This window comes from Microcebus murinus, chromosome X (genome assembly GCF_040939455.1).
Source record: "Microcebus murinus isolate Inina chromosome X, M.murinus_Inina_mat1.0, whole genome shotgun sequence".
Taxonomy (NCBI): domain Eukaryota; kingdom Metazoa; phylum Chordata; class Mammalia; order Primates; family Cheirogaleidae; genus Microcebus; species Microcebus murinus.
This window is the reverse complement of record NC_134136.1, coordinates 7,789,593-7,806,719: the sequence shown is the minus strand read 5'-3', so window position 1 is coordinate 7,806,719 and position 17,127 is coordinate 7,789,593. Positions and strand designations below refer to the sequence as shown.

The window sequence follows — 17,127 nt, the reverse complement described above, 5'->3', positions numbered from 1 at the left end:
AAAGAAGGTATCAGAACGAGGCCAGAAATGTGATCTCATGGAAGCAAGAAGTTTCTCCCACCTTCATTCCCAGTCTTATCTTAACCTTTTATCCTAGTTATCTATAGAAGTGAGAGAGACTTTCCAGGTAGAAAGGAATTAAATCAGTGTTTATATGTGCATTTCCTCTGTGAGACATGAAATTTGGTATGGTAGTTATAAAGAAGTATAAGACATGCTACCCGCCTTCATTGAGTATATAGCCTAATTATATACAATTTAGTACAAATTTAAACCTAAATTAAAATAAAAAAGATTTAAAGAATAGTTCAGAACCATAGTAGAAGAGATCACACAATTAATTGATCAGTGACTTATGTAAACAGGTACTCTCAGGAGGCAGAGTTACTTTAGGCTTAGAGAAGAGAGTGATGTGGAAAAGATTTGGGAAGGAGGTATAATTTTTTAAAATTTTTAATTATGGGTACATAATAGTATGTATCTTTATAGGGTAGATACTATGTTTTGCTACAGGCACACAATGTGAATTAATCAAATCAGGGTAACTGGAATATCTATCACTTCAGGGATTTAACATTTCTTAGTGTTAGGAACATTCCAATTCCACTCTTTTAGTTATTTTAAAGTATATTCTAACTTATTGTTGATTATAGTAACTTTGTAGTGCTATCAAATATTGTTCATTTCTATAGAACTATCTAACTATATTTTTATACCCATTAACCATCCCCACTTTATCCCTTCTTCCCCACTACGCTTCTCAGGCTCTGGTAACTGTCATTCTACTCTGTCTCCATGAGATCAATTGTTTTTAATATTTAGAAGGAGTTAGAATTTTGAGCGAGTTGTTGAGGGATAAATTGGATTTTTAGATAAACAGAAAGGGAGAAGACATTCTTGGCAAGAGAACCGATGTCAGAAAAAGTACAAAGTATGTTTGAAGGATAATGAATATATCAGTTTGAAAGTTTGACATAAAGCTGATGGAGATATGACTGAAAAGGGCAATTGGTATCAGATCAGCAAAGAACTTGAATCCAATTCCAAGGGTCTTACAGTTAGTAGGGAGCTATTAGAGGATTTTGAGCAGGAGGACCAAGGGTTTTAAGGGTTGTTTTAGGAAGAATTAATCTTCAGTGGTGGATAGACAGTGGTTCACGAATGTGAACCTGGTCTGGTTGCATCAGAAACACCTTGGGGTCTTTAAAAATAGTTTCAGATCCCTGTATCACATCCCTGAAGATTCTTGTTCAGCAAGTCTGGGATAGTGTCCAGGAGCTGTATTTTTTTTAAAAGCTCCCGGAGGATTTCAATGTATACCCAGACTTGTATAGGAAGGAATATGGTGACCAGTTAAAAAGCCATCCTATATGTCAGATTACTTGCTAATAGCTGCAAAGTGATATAAAAGGTATTCCTCATTTCCCACCAGTATTAATATCTGGTTTGGAAAATCCTATAAAGAGCTTTTATTAAGGCTTAATTAAAAAGAAAAGAAATTAAAGCAGCCAAAACCCACAAATACAGATTTAAACAACATATTAATAATCACCAAGTTTGATTTTATATGTGTACATGTATATGTGTATATATGTATATGTGTATACACATTGTGTATATGTACCTAACAACTGCAAAATACATACTTTTTTTCTTCTATTGGAGTGTGTGTGTGTGTGTGTGTGTGTGTGTGTGTGAATATGGTTCCAACTTCTCTACATCCTTGTCAAAGCTTGTTAATGTCTGTCTTTTTTTTTTTCTTTTAGCCATACTAGTGTATGTGAAGTGAAGTTTTGTTGTGGTTTTGATTTGCATTTTCCTAATGACTAATAATGTTGAGCATCTTTTCATGAGCTTTTCTGGAGAAGTGTTTATTGGATCTTTTCTAATTTTTAATTGGGTTATTTTTTATTGTTGTGCTATAAGTGTTCTTTATATATTTTAGATTCAAATTCCTTACTAGAGAGATATCAATATCATTTGCAAGTGTTTTCTCTTGTTCTGTGTGTTGCCTTTTCACTTTCTTGACAGTATTTTTTGAAGAACAATAGTTTTAAATCCTGATTAAATCCAATTTATCTTTCTTTTTTTTTTACTTTTATTGCTAATGCTTTTGGTATCTTCTCTAAGAAGGTTTTGCTTAACCAAAGATCATGAAAAAAATTCTCCTGAGAGAAATAATTCTTCTAAAAGTCTTGTATTTCATATTCTTACAATTTGGCATGCAATCCATTTTGAAGGGGGTTTGCACATGGGTATCCAGTTGTTGCAGTATTATTTGTTGAAAAGATTATTCTTTCTCCCATTTCATTTTCTTAGCACTCTTGTCAAAAATAAGTTGACCAAAAATGCAATTGTTTCTTTCCGGACTCTCAGTTCTATTCCATTGATCTGTATTGCTATCTTTGTGCCAATACCCTTTTGTCTTAATTACTACAGTTTTGTAGTAAGTTTTTTTTTTTTTTTTTTTTTTTTTTGAGACAGAGTCTCGCTTTGTTGTCCAGGCTAGAGTGAGTGCCGTGGCGTCAGCCTAGCTCACAGCAACCTCAAACTCCTGGGCTCGAGTGATCCTTCTGCCTCAGCCTCCCGAGTAGCTGGGACTACAGGCATGCGCCACTATGCCCGGCTAATTTTTTATATATATATCAGTTGGCCAATTAATTTCTTTCTATTTATAGTAGAGACGGGGTCTCGCTCTTGCTCAGGCTGGTTTTGAACTCCTGACCTTGAGCAATCCGCCCGCCTCGGCCTCCCAAGAGCTAGGATTACAGGCGTGAGCCACAGCGCCCGGCCCTGTAGTAAGTTTTGAAATCAAGAAGTATACTTTACTTTCCTTCTTCAGGGACGTGTATTAGTTATATTTTGGATCATCTTTGCCTATCTTTAATTATGTCACTTTCTCTTGAATCCTTTTTTGTCTTTCTTTTTCATTTTTAATTCTTTCTTCCTTTTCACCTTTTTCTTTTTGTAAGACATCATTTGTTGAATTTATTTGCTTTTAATTGGTTTTTAGCTTATTTTGAAATAGTTTATATATATATATATATTTTTTGAGACAGAGTCTCACTTTGTTGCCCAGGCTAGAGTGAGTGCCATGGCATCAGCCTAGCTCATAGCAACCTCAAATTCCTGGGCTCAAGCAATCCTACTGCCTCAGCCTCCCAAGTAGCTGGGACTACAGGCATGCGCCACCATGCCCAGCTAATTTTTTTCTCTATATATTAGTTGGCCAATTAATTTCTTTCTATTTATAGTAGAGATGGGGGTCTCGCTCTTGCTCAGGATGGTTTCGAACTCCTGACCTCGAGCAATCCACCCGCCTCGGCCTCCCAGAGTGCTAGGATTACAGGTGTGAGCCACCACGCCCGGCCATTGAAATATATACTTTTGATCTGCTTTAAAAGCATGCTTTCTGGTTTTGTTTTTCTTGTCTATAGTATAGGGCTGTCGTTCTCTTTATTTTGTATTTTGTATACTAACTTTGTGTGGGATTTGACCTCGATACTTTTCTGTTGCTCATTTTTATGTAAAATGTCTTGAACTTTTAGACAGAGACTTGGTTCAAGTACCTTTTCTAACTTCCCAGAGCTCCCCTTTGTGTTGTTTTAGATTGTTTTCCCTGATATCTTATCTCTCCTTCCCTTACTTTTTTTTAGACCTTCTTTTCTGTTGTCCTTGTCATGCGTTAATTCCATTTCTAGCAGTTTCTCATTAGTGTCCTGAAAGAGAGCCTTCACTAGTCAATTCTGAGAGTTCATGGGGCTAGAGTGTTCCAACTCCTTCAGACCTTATTATCTCAGACTCCTTGCTTTCATCCACTGTTGGGATGGACAGAAGCTCTTCCAGTTTCATCTACTGTTCCTAACTGACCACTGTGTTTTCCTCTGAGTACTTACTGGCTATTTGGATACTCTCCTTGTCTCAGGTCTGCATATGCCTTCTGCTTATTACTACAGAATTGCTGATATTATGTAGATAATATGGGTGTTGGTGGTTTCTCTCCATGTGCTTGCATTTTGAGATTCAAGAGGATTTCTTATATCCTAATTTTGTTGTAAATGTTGTTCATAGGTTCTGTTGTCAGTTTTATCTAGTCATGCTGACAGTTGTTAATGTGAGAATTTGGAAAAATATACTGCCCTGCCATGTCCCCCATCATATGCTTTTTTTTTTTTTTTTTGAGACAGAGTCTCGCTTTGTTGCCCAGGCTAGAGTGAGTGCCGTGGCGTCAGCCTAGCTCACAGCAACCTCAAACTCCTGGGCTCGAGTGATCCTTCTGCCTCAGCCTCCCGGGTAGCTGGGACTACAGGCATGCGCCACCATGCCCGGCTAATTTTTTATATATATATCAGTTGGCCAATTAATTTCTTTCTATTTATAGTAGAGACGGGGTCTCGCTCTTGCTCAGGCTGGTTTTGAACTCCTGACCTTGAGCAATCCGCCCGCCTCAGCCTCCCAAGAGCTAGGATTACAGGCGTGAGCCACAGCGCCCGGCCTCATCATATGCTTTTTAAATTCCATTATTGACATATGTGTGCAGAAGAATGTAAATATCATAAGTATATGACTTGACGATTTTTTACAAACTGAACAGACCTATGTAAAATTGTAACCAGCATGTCATCATGTTTTAGGGGCAATTTAGTTGGATATAAAATTGTAGCTTCAACATTCTTTCAATGCTTTGAAAATCCTCCATTTTCTTTTGCATCCAGTGTATTTGTTGAAAAGTCTAATGTCCATCTGATTCTTTATACTTGATATGTTAATTTGTTCTTTTTACATTCTTTTAGAATATATTATTTTACTTTGATGTTTTTAAATTTCTGAGTGAATATGTCCAGGTGATAGTTTTTTTTCTTACTCCCTTGGCACTCTATGGGCTGTTTCAATATGAACTCTTTCATCTATAATTTTAGCACATTTAATTTCTTATTTTTGTTAATATTTCTTTTTCTCCATTTTAATTTTTTCTCTTCTTCAGCCTCATGTTAAATAGATGTTAATACCTTCGCTTCTGTGTTCTTTTATTTAACTGTTACTCCTTTTCATACCTAATGTTTCCATTTTCAAAGCTCTTATTCTCCCATGTATCTCCTTCCCCAGCCTCTTACTAGGCGTTTTACTCTGTCTGCTGCTTGCCTGTCTTTTTTTTTTTTTTTTTTTGAGACAGAGTCTCACTTTGTTGCCCAGGCTAGAGTGAATGCTGTGGCGTCAGCCTAGCTCACAGCAACCTCAAACTCCTGGACTCAAGCGATCCTCCTGCCTCAGCCTCCCGAGTGGCTGGGGCTACAGGCATGCGCCACCACCATACCCGGCTAAGTTTTTCTCTATATATTAGTTGGCCAATTAATTTCTTTCTATTTATAGTAGAGACGGGGTCTCGCTCTTGTTCAGGCTGGTTTCGAACTCCTGACCTTGAGCAATCCCTGACCTTGAGCAATCGGAGCAGTCCGCCTGCCTTGGCCTCCCAGAGTGCTAGGATTACAGGAGTGAGCCACCGCGCCCAGCCTGCTTGCCTGTCTTGTGGGTCTATTATCCCTTGCCCCAGGTATATGTCTTAAATGCTTTCAACAAAGGACCCAGTGGAAGGCCATTCTAGTCCTAAGAGAGTTCTGATGGGTACAAAACAAAGTAAGCCCTTGAGCCAGTCCTTCAGAGAGCCACCAGACAAGTCAAAATGTACAACTACAGTTCTTTGAGAACAAGGTCCACATTTCCCCCTGTGGTACCAGCAAGCTATACCAAGAATGTGGGCTGCCATCCCCTTGGGGGAATGAAGGCATGATATGTTAGTGAGCACAAATGTCCTAATACTCTCTTCTGAAATTTAGCAACTTCTTTTTTCATTATACGTTCCCTTGATTGTTGTTAGTTTTTCATTAGATTCCAGAGTTCTGAAAAAAATTGATTCAGATCTGACCATTTTTGCCAGCTTAATTGCTTTAGTGGAGAGCTGAATTTTTGGAGTTCCATCATACTCTGTCATTTTTGGTGACATCACTCCAGTATTTTTAACATCACTATTTTATTGATACTTCTACCAAAAACCAAACAAAATCATGTGTGCCTTGTTAACAATAGAAAAATCAACTTAGACATTTCAAGGTTATCAGTCAGCAAGATGACAGTAAATTCACTAGGTCCAGTGACACTGCTAATATTGTTAGTATTAATAGTGTTAGGAATGGATAGTTCCATTCCACCACTTACTGGCTGTGTGAATTTGAGCAAGTTAGCCTCTAGGAGTCTCATTTTCTAATCTGTAAAATGGGAATGATAATACTATTAACAACAGTACCTACCTTGTAGGATTGCAGTGAGAATGAAATGAGATAATGTACTATTGGATGTTAGGCCAGCCAAATAGTACGTGTTCAGTGAATGGTAGCCGCTGCTGTTCTTATTAAACATAATTATAGAATAGCTGTTACTAATCCACATTGTTGTATAATGTAAAAATACCTTAGCAAAATAAGATCAAAATGAAAATATGAAAAGTGATAAAATACTAACTACCCTGGCCTTACGTGAATCTGGTATACTGTTCTAGACTAAGCATCTACAGGAATGAACTAAAATTGAAGGTTTTTGGGGGTGGATAATGGTAGGAAGGCAGTCAAGATATTATCTTACCATAGCATTTGTCTTGATGTAACCTTTATGCCTGCATCTGTCAGTTGTAGATTATAAACTTCTAAAGTGTAAGGATCAAGTATTTAAAATTTTTGTTGTGTACAGTGTGCAAGATAAAACCCTTTTTGTTGTATTGCAGCAGTTGAGTGCAGTTTAAAAAGTTTGGTATGAATTTAGAGCAGAGTTTGTTTACTCTTGAAACATTCTAGAGTGACTTGAAGGCTCTAGGTGCAGCTTTTGAAAAAAGAGATGACTCTTAAAATGCTTCCAGGAGAGCTGTCAGTTTTCTTCCTGGCATTATGTGAAAACAAGTATTCTAGCTATCGTATGAATTATGCTCACCTTAGGAATTTTTGAAGTGCAGTTGCAAAGAAGAGTAGATATTTTTGGAAAACAACTGATAGGTTTTTAGGGCTCAAATATACCTGAGGAAAAATGAGAGGGAGCAAAATTCAGACTTTTTTTAATGTGTACGTTTTGATAGAAGAGGATGGGTTTGTAGTATCTTTTGAAAAAGTCCCTTTTTTCCATTTGAGGAGCTAATTCAGTTGTTTTGGGCAATAATAGTGTTATCAGAAATACACAGTTGCATTCTATATCATGTCTGTTCAATTAGACCGTGAGGAGATAATGGGGTAGTGGTTAGAAACCTTTCAGGCTTGAGTACCGTTAGCAATACTAAACTAACAATTAAAAAATATGCAGAAGAAAAAGAAATCAATGAACATATAAAAAGAGAAAAACAAAAAACAGGGTAGCAATGAGATAAAGAGAAAACACCCATGTTGAGGAGAGTGGCAGATTGCTATCAGAAATTGCCTGAAATGCCTGTGTTTACCTACCTCTATAACAGAAATGAACTTTCAGCCTGCTAGAAAAATACTAGATAGGGATAAGCTGAAAGGAATTTAAAATTTACAGAACCAAATATCTTCTTTAAATACCTTTTCCATCTAGTATTAAGCAGGAACTCATTAAGTATCATTTGTAAGCCCCAGCGTTGGGTTTGTGTTTACATCAATATTCTCTTTGTCTACACCTCTGTTATAAGCAGATTATGATTAGTATGTCCTACCAAAAGACCACCTATTATCAGACTTTACTGGAATGCTTATAAAGAAAACCAATGTGTTTGGGATATGACCTGCATAGTGAGCCTTCTAGAATGATCCAAGTAAATGAAAATGCTATTTTGTATGAGTTTAGGGTAATTTTCCAGGTAATTTAGTCATCAGTGGCAATTTGACATATACATAAAAAGCAACAAACAAACTAGCATTATAGAAAAATATAATGAAACAAAGTGGCAGGTCTACTACTAATTCAGATTGTCCAGGCATGGAACTGAGAGTTAAGAAATGTGCTTGTGGGTTCTCTTCCAAGTCTACATTAGTGAACATAAAGAGTAAGACTATTAAATTACCAAAAGTTGAAACTGTAAAGTAGCAGAAAATAAGTAGGGTTCTACTTTCTCGACTTCTTTTACATTATCTCAGTATTCCAGCTGCAGTGTGAAATGTGTGATAGTGTCTCCATTCTGTGCACAGACACAATAGGACTGGGAATCTTAGAAGTACTGAGAGATTCATAACCAATTTTCTAAAGTTTTTAGGTTCTAATAAACCAGGCCAACGAAATAATTCACTATTAAATATGTGTAAAATATATCCTTGGTAAATTCACTCTTAATATGATAAAGGTCTCTTTATACATTTGTCTCCTAATTTTATGATTTAAAATGAGTTGGTTCTGAAGTTTTTTCTTAACTTTTAATATTCAGTCATTGGTTTTTTTTTTTTTTTTTTTTTGAGACAGAGTCTCGCTTTGTTGCCCAGGCTAGAGTGAGTGCCGTGGCGTCAGCCTAGCTCACAGCAACCTCAAACTCCTGGGCTCGAGTGATCCTTCTGCCTCAGCCTCCCGGGTAGCTGGGACTACAGGCATGCGCCACCATGCCCGGCTAATTTTTTATATATATATCAGTTGGCCAATTAATTTCTTTCTATTTATAGTAGAGACGGGGTCTCGCTCTTGCTCAGGCTGGTTTTGAACTCCTGACCTTGAGCAATCCGCCCGCCTCGGCCTCCCAAGAGCTAGGATTACAGGCGTGAGCCACAGCGCCCGGCCAGTCATTGGTTTTTATTGCCCTGAATTTGGCAAATGCTTTGTAATTCTTACTCTATTCAGCAAGCAGCGTGGAATCTCATACTACTTAATTAAAACTTATGAAGCAATGCCTAAGTTTCATGATGACAACAATGTTATGATAAATGAGCTTCTTATGTGAATGGGAACAAGGAAACTTAATTCATAGAAGTTGCCTGAACAGACATAAAAAGCTCTATGAAGAGTTTTTATGCTATCTCCTAAGTAGGCCTTGCTGCTGTTGTTATTCCCTCAGAGATGTGAAATTTTGGTAGATAAAAGGAAAACTGTTTGAGGAAGAAGGAAGTTCTGTGCATGTTTGTGATGGTGGTTGTGGACATTTTTTGGTAGGGGTGCTTTCTTTTGCTGTGTCATTCTGAAAATCTTTGGAGGTTGAAGGGATTTTAGAAATTATCTAGAGGCAGGGGTCAGCAGTCTATGGCACTTGGGCCAAATCCAGCATGCCACCTGTTTTTGCAAGGCTCCTGTGCTAAGGATTTTTTAAAATCCTTTTTTTTTTTTTTTTTTGAGACAGAGTCTCACTTTGTTGCCCAGGCTAGAGTGAGTGCCATGGCGTCAGCCTAGCTCACAGCAACCTCAGACTCCTGGGCTCAAGCGATCCTTCTGTCTCAGCCTCCCAAGTAGCTGGGACTACAGGCATGCGCCACCATGCCCGGCTAATTTTTTCTATATATATTAGTTGGCCAATTAGTTTCTTTCTATTTATAGTAGAGACGGGGTCTCGCTCTTGCTCAGGCTGGTTTTGAACTCCCGACCTCGAGCAATCCGCCCGCCTCGGCCTCCCAGAGAGCTAGGATTACAGGCGTGAGCCACCGCGCCCGGCCTAAAATCCTTTTTAATGTCTGGGAAAACAGAAGAGGAATAATATTTTGTGATAGATGACAATTATATGAAATTAAAATTTCATTGTCCATAAATAAAGTATTATTGGAACACAGCCAGAATTATTTACATATAATCTATGGCTGTTTTCATGCTACAGTGACAGAGTTGAGTAGTTGTGACAGAAACTATATGCCTGCAAACTAAAGAATATTTACTTTCTGAAAAAAGGAACTCAATCAAACAATCCCATTTACCATAGTATAAAAAAGAATAAAATATTTAGGGATAAATTTAACTGAGGAGGTGAAAGATATGTATACTGAAAACTGTAAAACATTGATGAAAGAAGTTGAAGAAGACAAATAAGTGGAAAGATGGTCCCATCTTCATGGATTGGAAGAATTAATATTATCAAGATTTCTGTACTTCCTAAAACAATAGCAGATTCGACACAGTCCCTATCAAGATTCCAATAGCATTTTTCACAGCAATAGAAAATATTAATTGGAATCACAAAAGACCCCAAATAGCCAAAGCAATCTTGACAAGAAGGAATAAACTTAGAGGCATCACACTTCCTAATTTCCAATTATATTACAAAACTGTAGTAATTAAAACAGTATGGTGCTAACATAAAACCAGACACATAGCCAAATGGAACAGAATGTAGAGCCCAGAAACAAACCCACACATATAATCAACTTATCTTCCACATGGGCACCAAGAATACAAAATGTGGAAAGGATAGTCTCTTCAATAAACCGTGTTGGGAAAACTGGATATCCACATGCAAAAGAATGAAACTGGACCTTTACACCATACATAAAAATCAACTTGAAATGGACAGAAGACTTAAACATAAGACCAGAAGCCATAAAAGTAGAAGAAAACACAGGGGAGAGGCTCCTTGACATTAGTCTTGGCAATGATTTTTAGATATGACACCAAAAGTTCAGGCAACAAAAGCAAAAATAAGCAAGTGGGACTATATCAAACTAAAAAGCAGAAGCCACAGCAGAGGAAACAATCGCCAAAATGATAAGGCAACCTATTGATTGGGAGTAAATATTTGCAAACCATATATCTTTTATGGGGGTTAATATCCAAAATATATAAGGAACTAACACAGCTCAATAGCAAAAAAACCAAATAACCTTTTTTAAAATAGGCAAAGGACTGGAATATACATTTTTCAAAGAAGACATAGAAATAGCTGACAGGTATCTGAAAAGGTGCTTAACATCACTAATTATCAGGTAAATGCAAATGAAAACCACAATGAAATACCACCTCATACCTGTTGTGATGATCTTTATAAAAAATATGAGAGATAACAGGTATTGGTGAGGGTGGGGAGAAAAGGGAACCCTTGTACACTGTTGGTGGGAATCTAGATTGGTGTAGCCATTATGGAAAACAGTATGACGGTTCCTCAAAACATTCAAAATAAAAGTACCATATGACCCAATAATCCTTCTACTGATTATATACCCAAAGGAAATGAAATCAGCATGTCAAAGAGATATCTGCATCCCCGTGTTCATTGTAGCATTATTCACAATAGCTAGGACAGGAAATAACTGAAGTATCTGTAGATGGATGAATGAATAAAGAAATGGTGGTGTATATATAAACAGTAGAATAATATTCAGTCTTAAAAAAGAAGGAAATCCTGCCATTTATGACACCATGAATGAACCTGGAGGACATCATGCTTAGTGAAATAAGCCAGGCATAGACCAATATCTAAAAAGATCGAATACAGCGTAATCTCACTCATGTGTAAGTCATCTAAAAAGGTCGAATACATAGCAACAGAGTAGAATATCAGTTACCAGGGGTGGGGAAGTGGGGCAAATGGGGAGACATTGGTCAAAAGGTACAAAGTTGCAGTTATGTAGAATAAATAAGTCTAGAAATCTAATGTACGGTGTGATGACTGTAGTTAATAATACTGTGTTGTATGCTGGAAAATTGCTAAGGAGATTTCAGGTGCTCTCACCGTGCACAAAAAGAGAACTGTGAGGAAGTGGATATGTTAATTTATTTGACTGAAGTAATCATTTCACTATGAGTATGTATACTAAAACATGTCGTCCACCTTAATATATACAATAAAAAACAAGTACAGTCACGTGTTCTTAACAGTGGGGATATGTTCTGAGAAGTATGTCTTAACAACAGGGCTGCATTCTGAGAAGTACATCATTAGGCATATTCCTCATTGTGCAACATCATAGAGTGTACTTACACAAGCCTGTATGGTATAGCCTACGCACATAGGCTATGTAGTATATGTAGCCTATTGCTCCTAGGCTGCAAACCTGTACAGCACGTTACTGTACTGAGTATTATAAGCAATTGTAACACAGTGGTATTTGTGTATTTAAACATTTCTAAACATAAAAAAGTACAGTAAATATACAGTATTATAATCTTATAGAACCACCATCATATATGTATGTAGTCCTTCATCGAGAGAAATGTTGTTATGCAGAGCATGACTATAAATATAAAATATATTGTGATAAGTGCTATTAGCAGCAATAATGTAGGATACTTGGATGGAGAGTGTAGGGGAATTGCTATTCTTATATATTATACTTTTATGTAATCTTCTTAAAGTTACCTTTACCTTTGTTAATAAGTATTCTTCTAAAAGAGAAAAAATATATTTACTATCTGATCCTTTACAGAAAAAGCTTTGCCAACCCCCTGTTCTAGAGTCATCAAATTTTATAATGACAGAATTCCACCTGATGATTTTGTGGTCTAATAATTGAAGACTCAGGTGAATTGAGCTGTCCAAAATCCTTATGCTATGCTACCATTCATCCATTCATTCAACAAGCATTTTTGAATACTTAACACAGTAAAGAAAATCCTTTATTCCCCCAAGTTTTGGCTGAGAACTGTAATTACAAAATCTAGGAAGACAGCCTACCATTTCTTTCCTGCTTTTCCTCACTTTTCCTCTTGCTTTCCTTATACACCCCCACCCCCCCACCCCCCCGGTTTCTAGGCAGGTGGGAAGAAAACCAAGTTTTATGTCAGACTTATACTTTTTTTTTTTTTTTTTTTTTTTTTTTTTTTTTTTTTTTTGAGACAGAGTCTCACTTTGTTGTCCAGGCTAGAGTGAGTGCCGTGGCGTCAGCCTAGCTCACAGCAACCTCAAACTCCTGGGCTTGAGTGATCCTTCTGCCTCAGCCTCCCGAGTAGCTGGGACTACAGGCATGCGCCACCATGCCCAGCTAATTTTTTATATATATATATCAGTTGGCCAATTAATCTCTTTCTATTTATAGTAGAGACGGGGTCTCGCTCTTGCTCAGGCTGGTTTTGAACTCCTGACCTTGAGCAATCCGCCCGCCTCGGCCTCCCAAGAGCTAGGATTACAGGCGTGAGCCACAGCGCCCGGCCTCAGACTTATACTTTTAAAGTAGGTTAAATGTAGTTTAAAATCACAGCAGTTTCTCTTTAAGAATGTATTGAGAGCTTAATTTTATTAATATTTCAGGTTTTGATCACAGATGATTAATGATCAGATGATAACAGTATTCACACATGAATGATACTGTTAAGCATTACATGCATCAGGGATAGATAGTTGTAAACTTAGTTTTGTTTCTGAAGCTTCAGGAATGCAGAATATATAATTGACTCCAAAATTCCTGATGGGTTGACAATTTATAAATTGGTTTTTAATCTCTTTTTATCATTAGGTAATTCTTCAAGTGTCATAAACACTGAGCATAACTTGAGTTATGAATGTTAACTATTATAAAAAAGGATGCAATCATTAGTAACCACTAAAAAATTTATTAATAGATTATTTTTGGTAAAGGTTGAATTTTTACCTCACTTGAGTCTTGGTTTCATTTACATGGGCAGTTCTGTCTGCTAGATCGATGGTTTTAGTGTTGATATTCGTTTTATAAATACTTATCAAATGTCTACACAGAACAAAGCATTATGCCCATGCAACTATTTTTTGAGAATTAATATGTTTAATGATTAGTGGGAGTTTCTTGTTTTTTAGGTGAAATAAATACAAACCTCCAACTTAAACATTTTAACTTACGTGCCTCCTAAAATGGACTGGCAGACTGTCGTTTTCAGTATACTGCATTTATTTGATATCTGTGCATATTAGTCATGTCTATTATCTTCAGTAATACATGGTTTATTGTTATGTATGTCTTTGGAGGGATGGTGTTATAAAAAATTCAGATGCTAGATTTATTGAAGAAATAAATTATAATCTACTCAATTAAGTTTTTAAAAGTTTAGTTAATAACAGCAGCCTTTTCATTTCATTGTATAAAAATCATAGAATTTCAGAGTTGGAATAAATCTTAGAGGGCATCTAATCTAACCCTCTAATTTTCAAATCAAGTTTCGCATCATTTTTCTCCTGTTGCCTTCCTCAATTTGTAAATGGAAGATACTTTGCTATAAACCCTTCCCTCAGGGTTCTAAAAGTAGAGGTAGTATCTAATTTATAAATGAATTATGTTTTTAAGTCTGTTGTTTGAAACTCAGAGCATTTTTCCATAGGGACAATATTATATTTAATAAATAGTGGTATGGTTTCAAGGCAAGCCCTCAAAAGGTGTTAACCCATTATGTGACTGAACTTTTTATCTTTGCAGTGAGAGATGTTTTAAATACTCAGTGCCGGTTATCTTTGGGCAACAGGGAGGTGGTGACATTGTATAAGAGTATGTCAAGGGCTCTCTTTTGATCTGTTATGTCTTAGGTTGGGTAGTGCTTATACATGTGTTCATTATATTGTTTTCTGAAGTTTATATGCCTGAAATATTTGATAATTTTAACAATGCTGTTTCATTACTAGAAGTTCAGTTTGAATATGCACATTTAAAAATTATTTATTTACCTTAAATACTGATACTTCAGAAAAAATATGGTTTGATTAGAGAGGGATAATGAGGTAGCTGGAAATTCTGAAGGGGAATTAGGTGTACTTTCATGGGCTTGGATTTGATGGTAGTTGTCATTATTTTGCACAATATCACTTCAGAATGTATGTTTTTGCTGTTAAGTGTATTACCAATATCAATCTTTTATCTAGTGGCCATATAATAGGCATGGTTTGAGAGAGAAGAAAGAAAAGAAAGTGGATAGTCCTTTACTCGCGATAACTGGGCAAGATGTGAAAGGCAAAGAAGATTACATTGCATGTGCATGTGCAAGCGTGAGCAAGATCTTGTTTGATGTGCAGTTACTTGAATTAGGAATTTCTGAAAAACATGAAAATGAAGTAAAGCTTGTAGAAGGTCTGAATATGGAGAAAGGCAGTAGAGAAAACAGTGGAGTTAAGTACCAGAAGGGTATCATTTACAGTACATGGCTTGGTTACTATGGCAAAAAGATTGGAGGGTACACGATACAGTGTAGGAGCTTGGATTCAGCAAGACAGTGTGCAAACAGCCGTTGGTATTTTTGAAATTGTCACAGTTCAAGGAATGCCTTATATGTTTATAAATATACATAAGCAGAAATCAACTATTGTTTATTACATTCTAGAAAACAAATGAGCTAATTATCTCAGTAGCTTGGTTATGTTTTTGTGTAGAGAGGTTGGCTTTTGGTTGATTTGGTTTTTGGTAATTTTAAAGTGTACAACATTGATTTTTATATTTAGACATTGGTCCAACTGTACATTTACAACTCATTGACAGCTTAGGGAAGGCCTAAGTATTTCTTTTCTGTTGGGAGAGACTTGACCTAAGAAGCAAACTTTTCCTCACTAAATGATGGTGCATTTCAGAAAGATGTGTGTCCATTTTACAGATGTGTGTGTGGTATTACCATGAAGAGGTTCTTATTCTGCCTTCTTTCAGTTCCATTTTTGCAGCAGTATGAGAAAAAATACTGCCCCAGGGAAACTTTGATCGGAGTCTATTAGCTAGGCACATAGAAATGTTTGTCAAAACTGATCTTGTGACCAGTATAAATTTGGCATTCGGATTAAGACAAAAGAGAGAACAGACATAAGGGAGTGCATAATAAAATGCAGTGATGGAGTTAGAACAAAAGAGGAGTATTTGAAAAGAGCATAAAAGCCATTTAGGAAAGAAATGGGGTTGAAGACTTTGAGGGCTTTAAGAAAAAAAGACTATTAAAACAATAGAAAAAAGAAAGGAAACAAACCTAGAGAGAAAGGGAGTGAAAAGAAATTACAATTTCACATTGCAGGGGGTGGCAGACCACTTTATTGAGGGAATTGGGGGCAGAGAGCAAACAAGTAAGTGGGACGATAAGATCCAATGTCTTCAGCTGGACTGGGACCTCACCTCCCAGGCTTTGCAATCACGGAAACCAATTTTGACATTTTAAATGAATAAATGAACAATATAATTTACTTTATTCCTGAACCCCAAATTTTATTTTTTGAAATCTTTTTGGGCATGTGTTAAAAGCATAACTGTCTCTCTAACACTGGCTATGGTTTTAGTTTTATATATATTTATGAACAAAGGAAATAATCTTTGAATATTAACTGTCTACTCTGAAACTCCTCCCCTCCTTTTCTTCTCTTCAGCAGATCCCGGAGTCATTAAGAAATACTGCATGGCAGAGAGTGAGAAAATGCAATTCAAGACAATTATTAGATGCTACAAAGGTAAGATTAAGCAAACACTTTTATATATAGCTAGGAAAAACGTGCAAGCCCTGGGAGCATTTCCCAATTTATACTACATATTTTACATTTCTCAAATAATTCCACTTTTCATGTTTTTCTGAATACTGGCAAAATAAATAAGAAGGTATGCTTCTGCTAGAAATGCAGAGAGAAGTCTTGATATTTTTCTACCCCTGGAGAAATCTGTCTGAATCTCTTGAGATCAGTGCCAACTAGAGTAACATTTTCAGAAAGCTTTTATAAATGTAATGGCAACATGTTGACACTTAAATTTATCCTCCTAATTTATGTCTGATATGTGGAATGCTGTAAGTTTTTCAAGTGAGTAAAGTTTCTTTACCTTAGAAGATGTTCAGATAGCAGAATACCAAGGGATTCTAAGCTTATTAGAGCCTATGAGGTAAGTGATGCTGAGTTTATATGTTGATGAGGGTTATTTTTTATTGCTAATATAAATGAAAGACATCTTTAAAAACTCCTAGTACTTTAAAATGAGACATGTAAATCTCCATGATAGAAAAAGACTAGAAAATTAGGAGACGGTCTAAATCCTGGATATTTCCTTTATTTTTTCTTTCTGATTAATAATTATTTGCCATTAAGATACAAGGCATTGTTCTAATTCATGCAGAGGCTATAGAAATGAATTTTATTTTCCTTTATTAAATTAAAGTTTTAAGGGGAAAATGTACTTAATATTCTCATTGTCTGTGACAGCACTAAATTTATTATATTTTAGTCTTGTGCTTTGTTGAAGACCTCATTACCTCGTATGGTATTCACCAGACCCCATAATAAAACTTGTTTCTTAGTCTTTTAGAGGAAAAAATGTCACA

At 36.2% G+C, this 17,127-nt stretch overlaps 1 protein-coding gene across 2 annotated transcripts in view; it reads left to right on the top strand.

Annotated features, from left to right (window-relative positions):
• The window catches only part of ABCB7 (ATP binding cassette subfamily B member 7), a 100,291-nt gene that overhangs the window by 26,097 nt on the left and 57,067 nt on the right, over window positions 1–17,127 (top strand). Inside the window, exon 2 of one of the 2 annotated variants that reach the window (XM_075999429.1) lies at window positions 16,193–16,270. In XM_075999429.1, coding sequence (XP_075855544.1) covers window positions 16,193–16,270 — 78 coding nt within the window. Of the gene's footprint in view, window positions 1–16,189; window positions 16,271–17,127 lie in introns of both variants that reach the window. The other variant, XM_020284861.2, reaches the window with a different exon arrangement.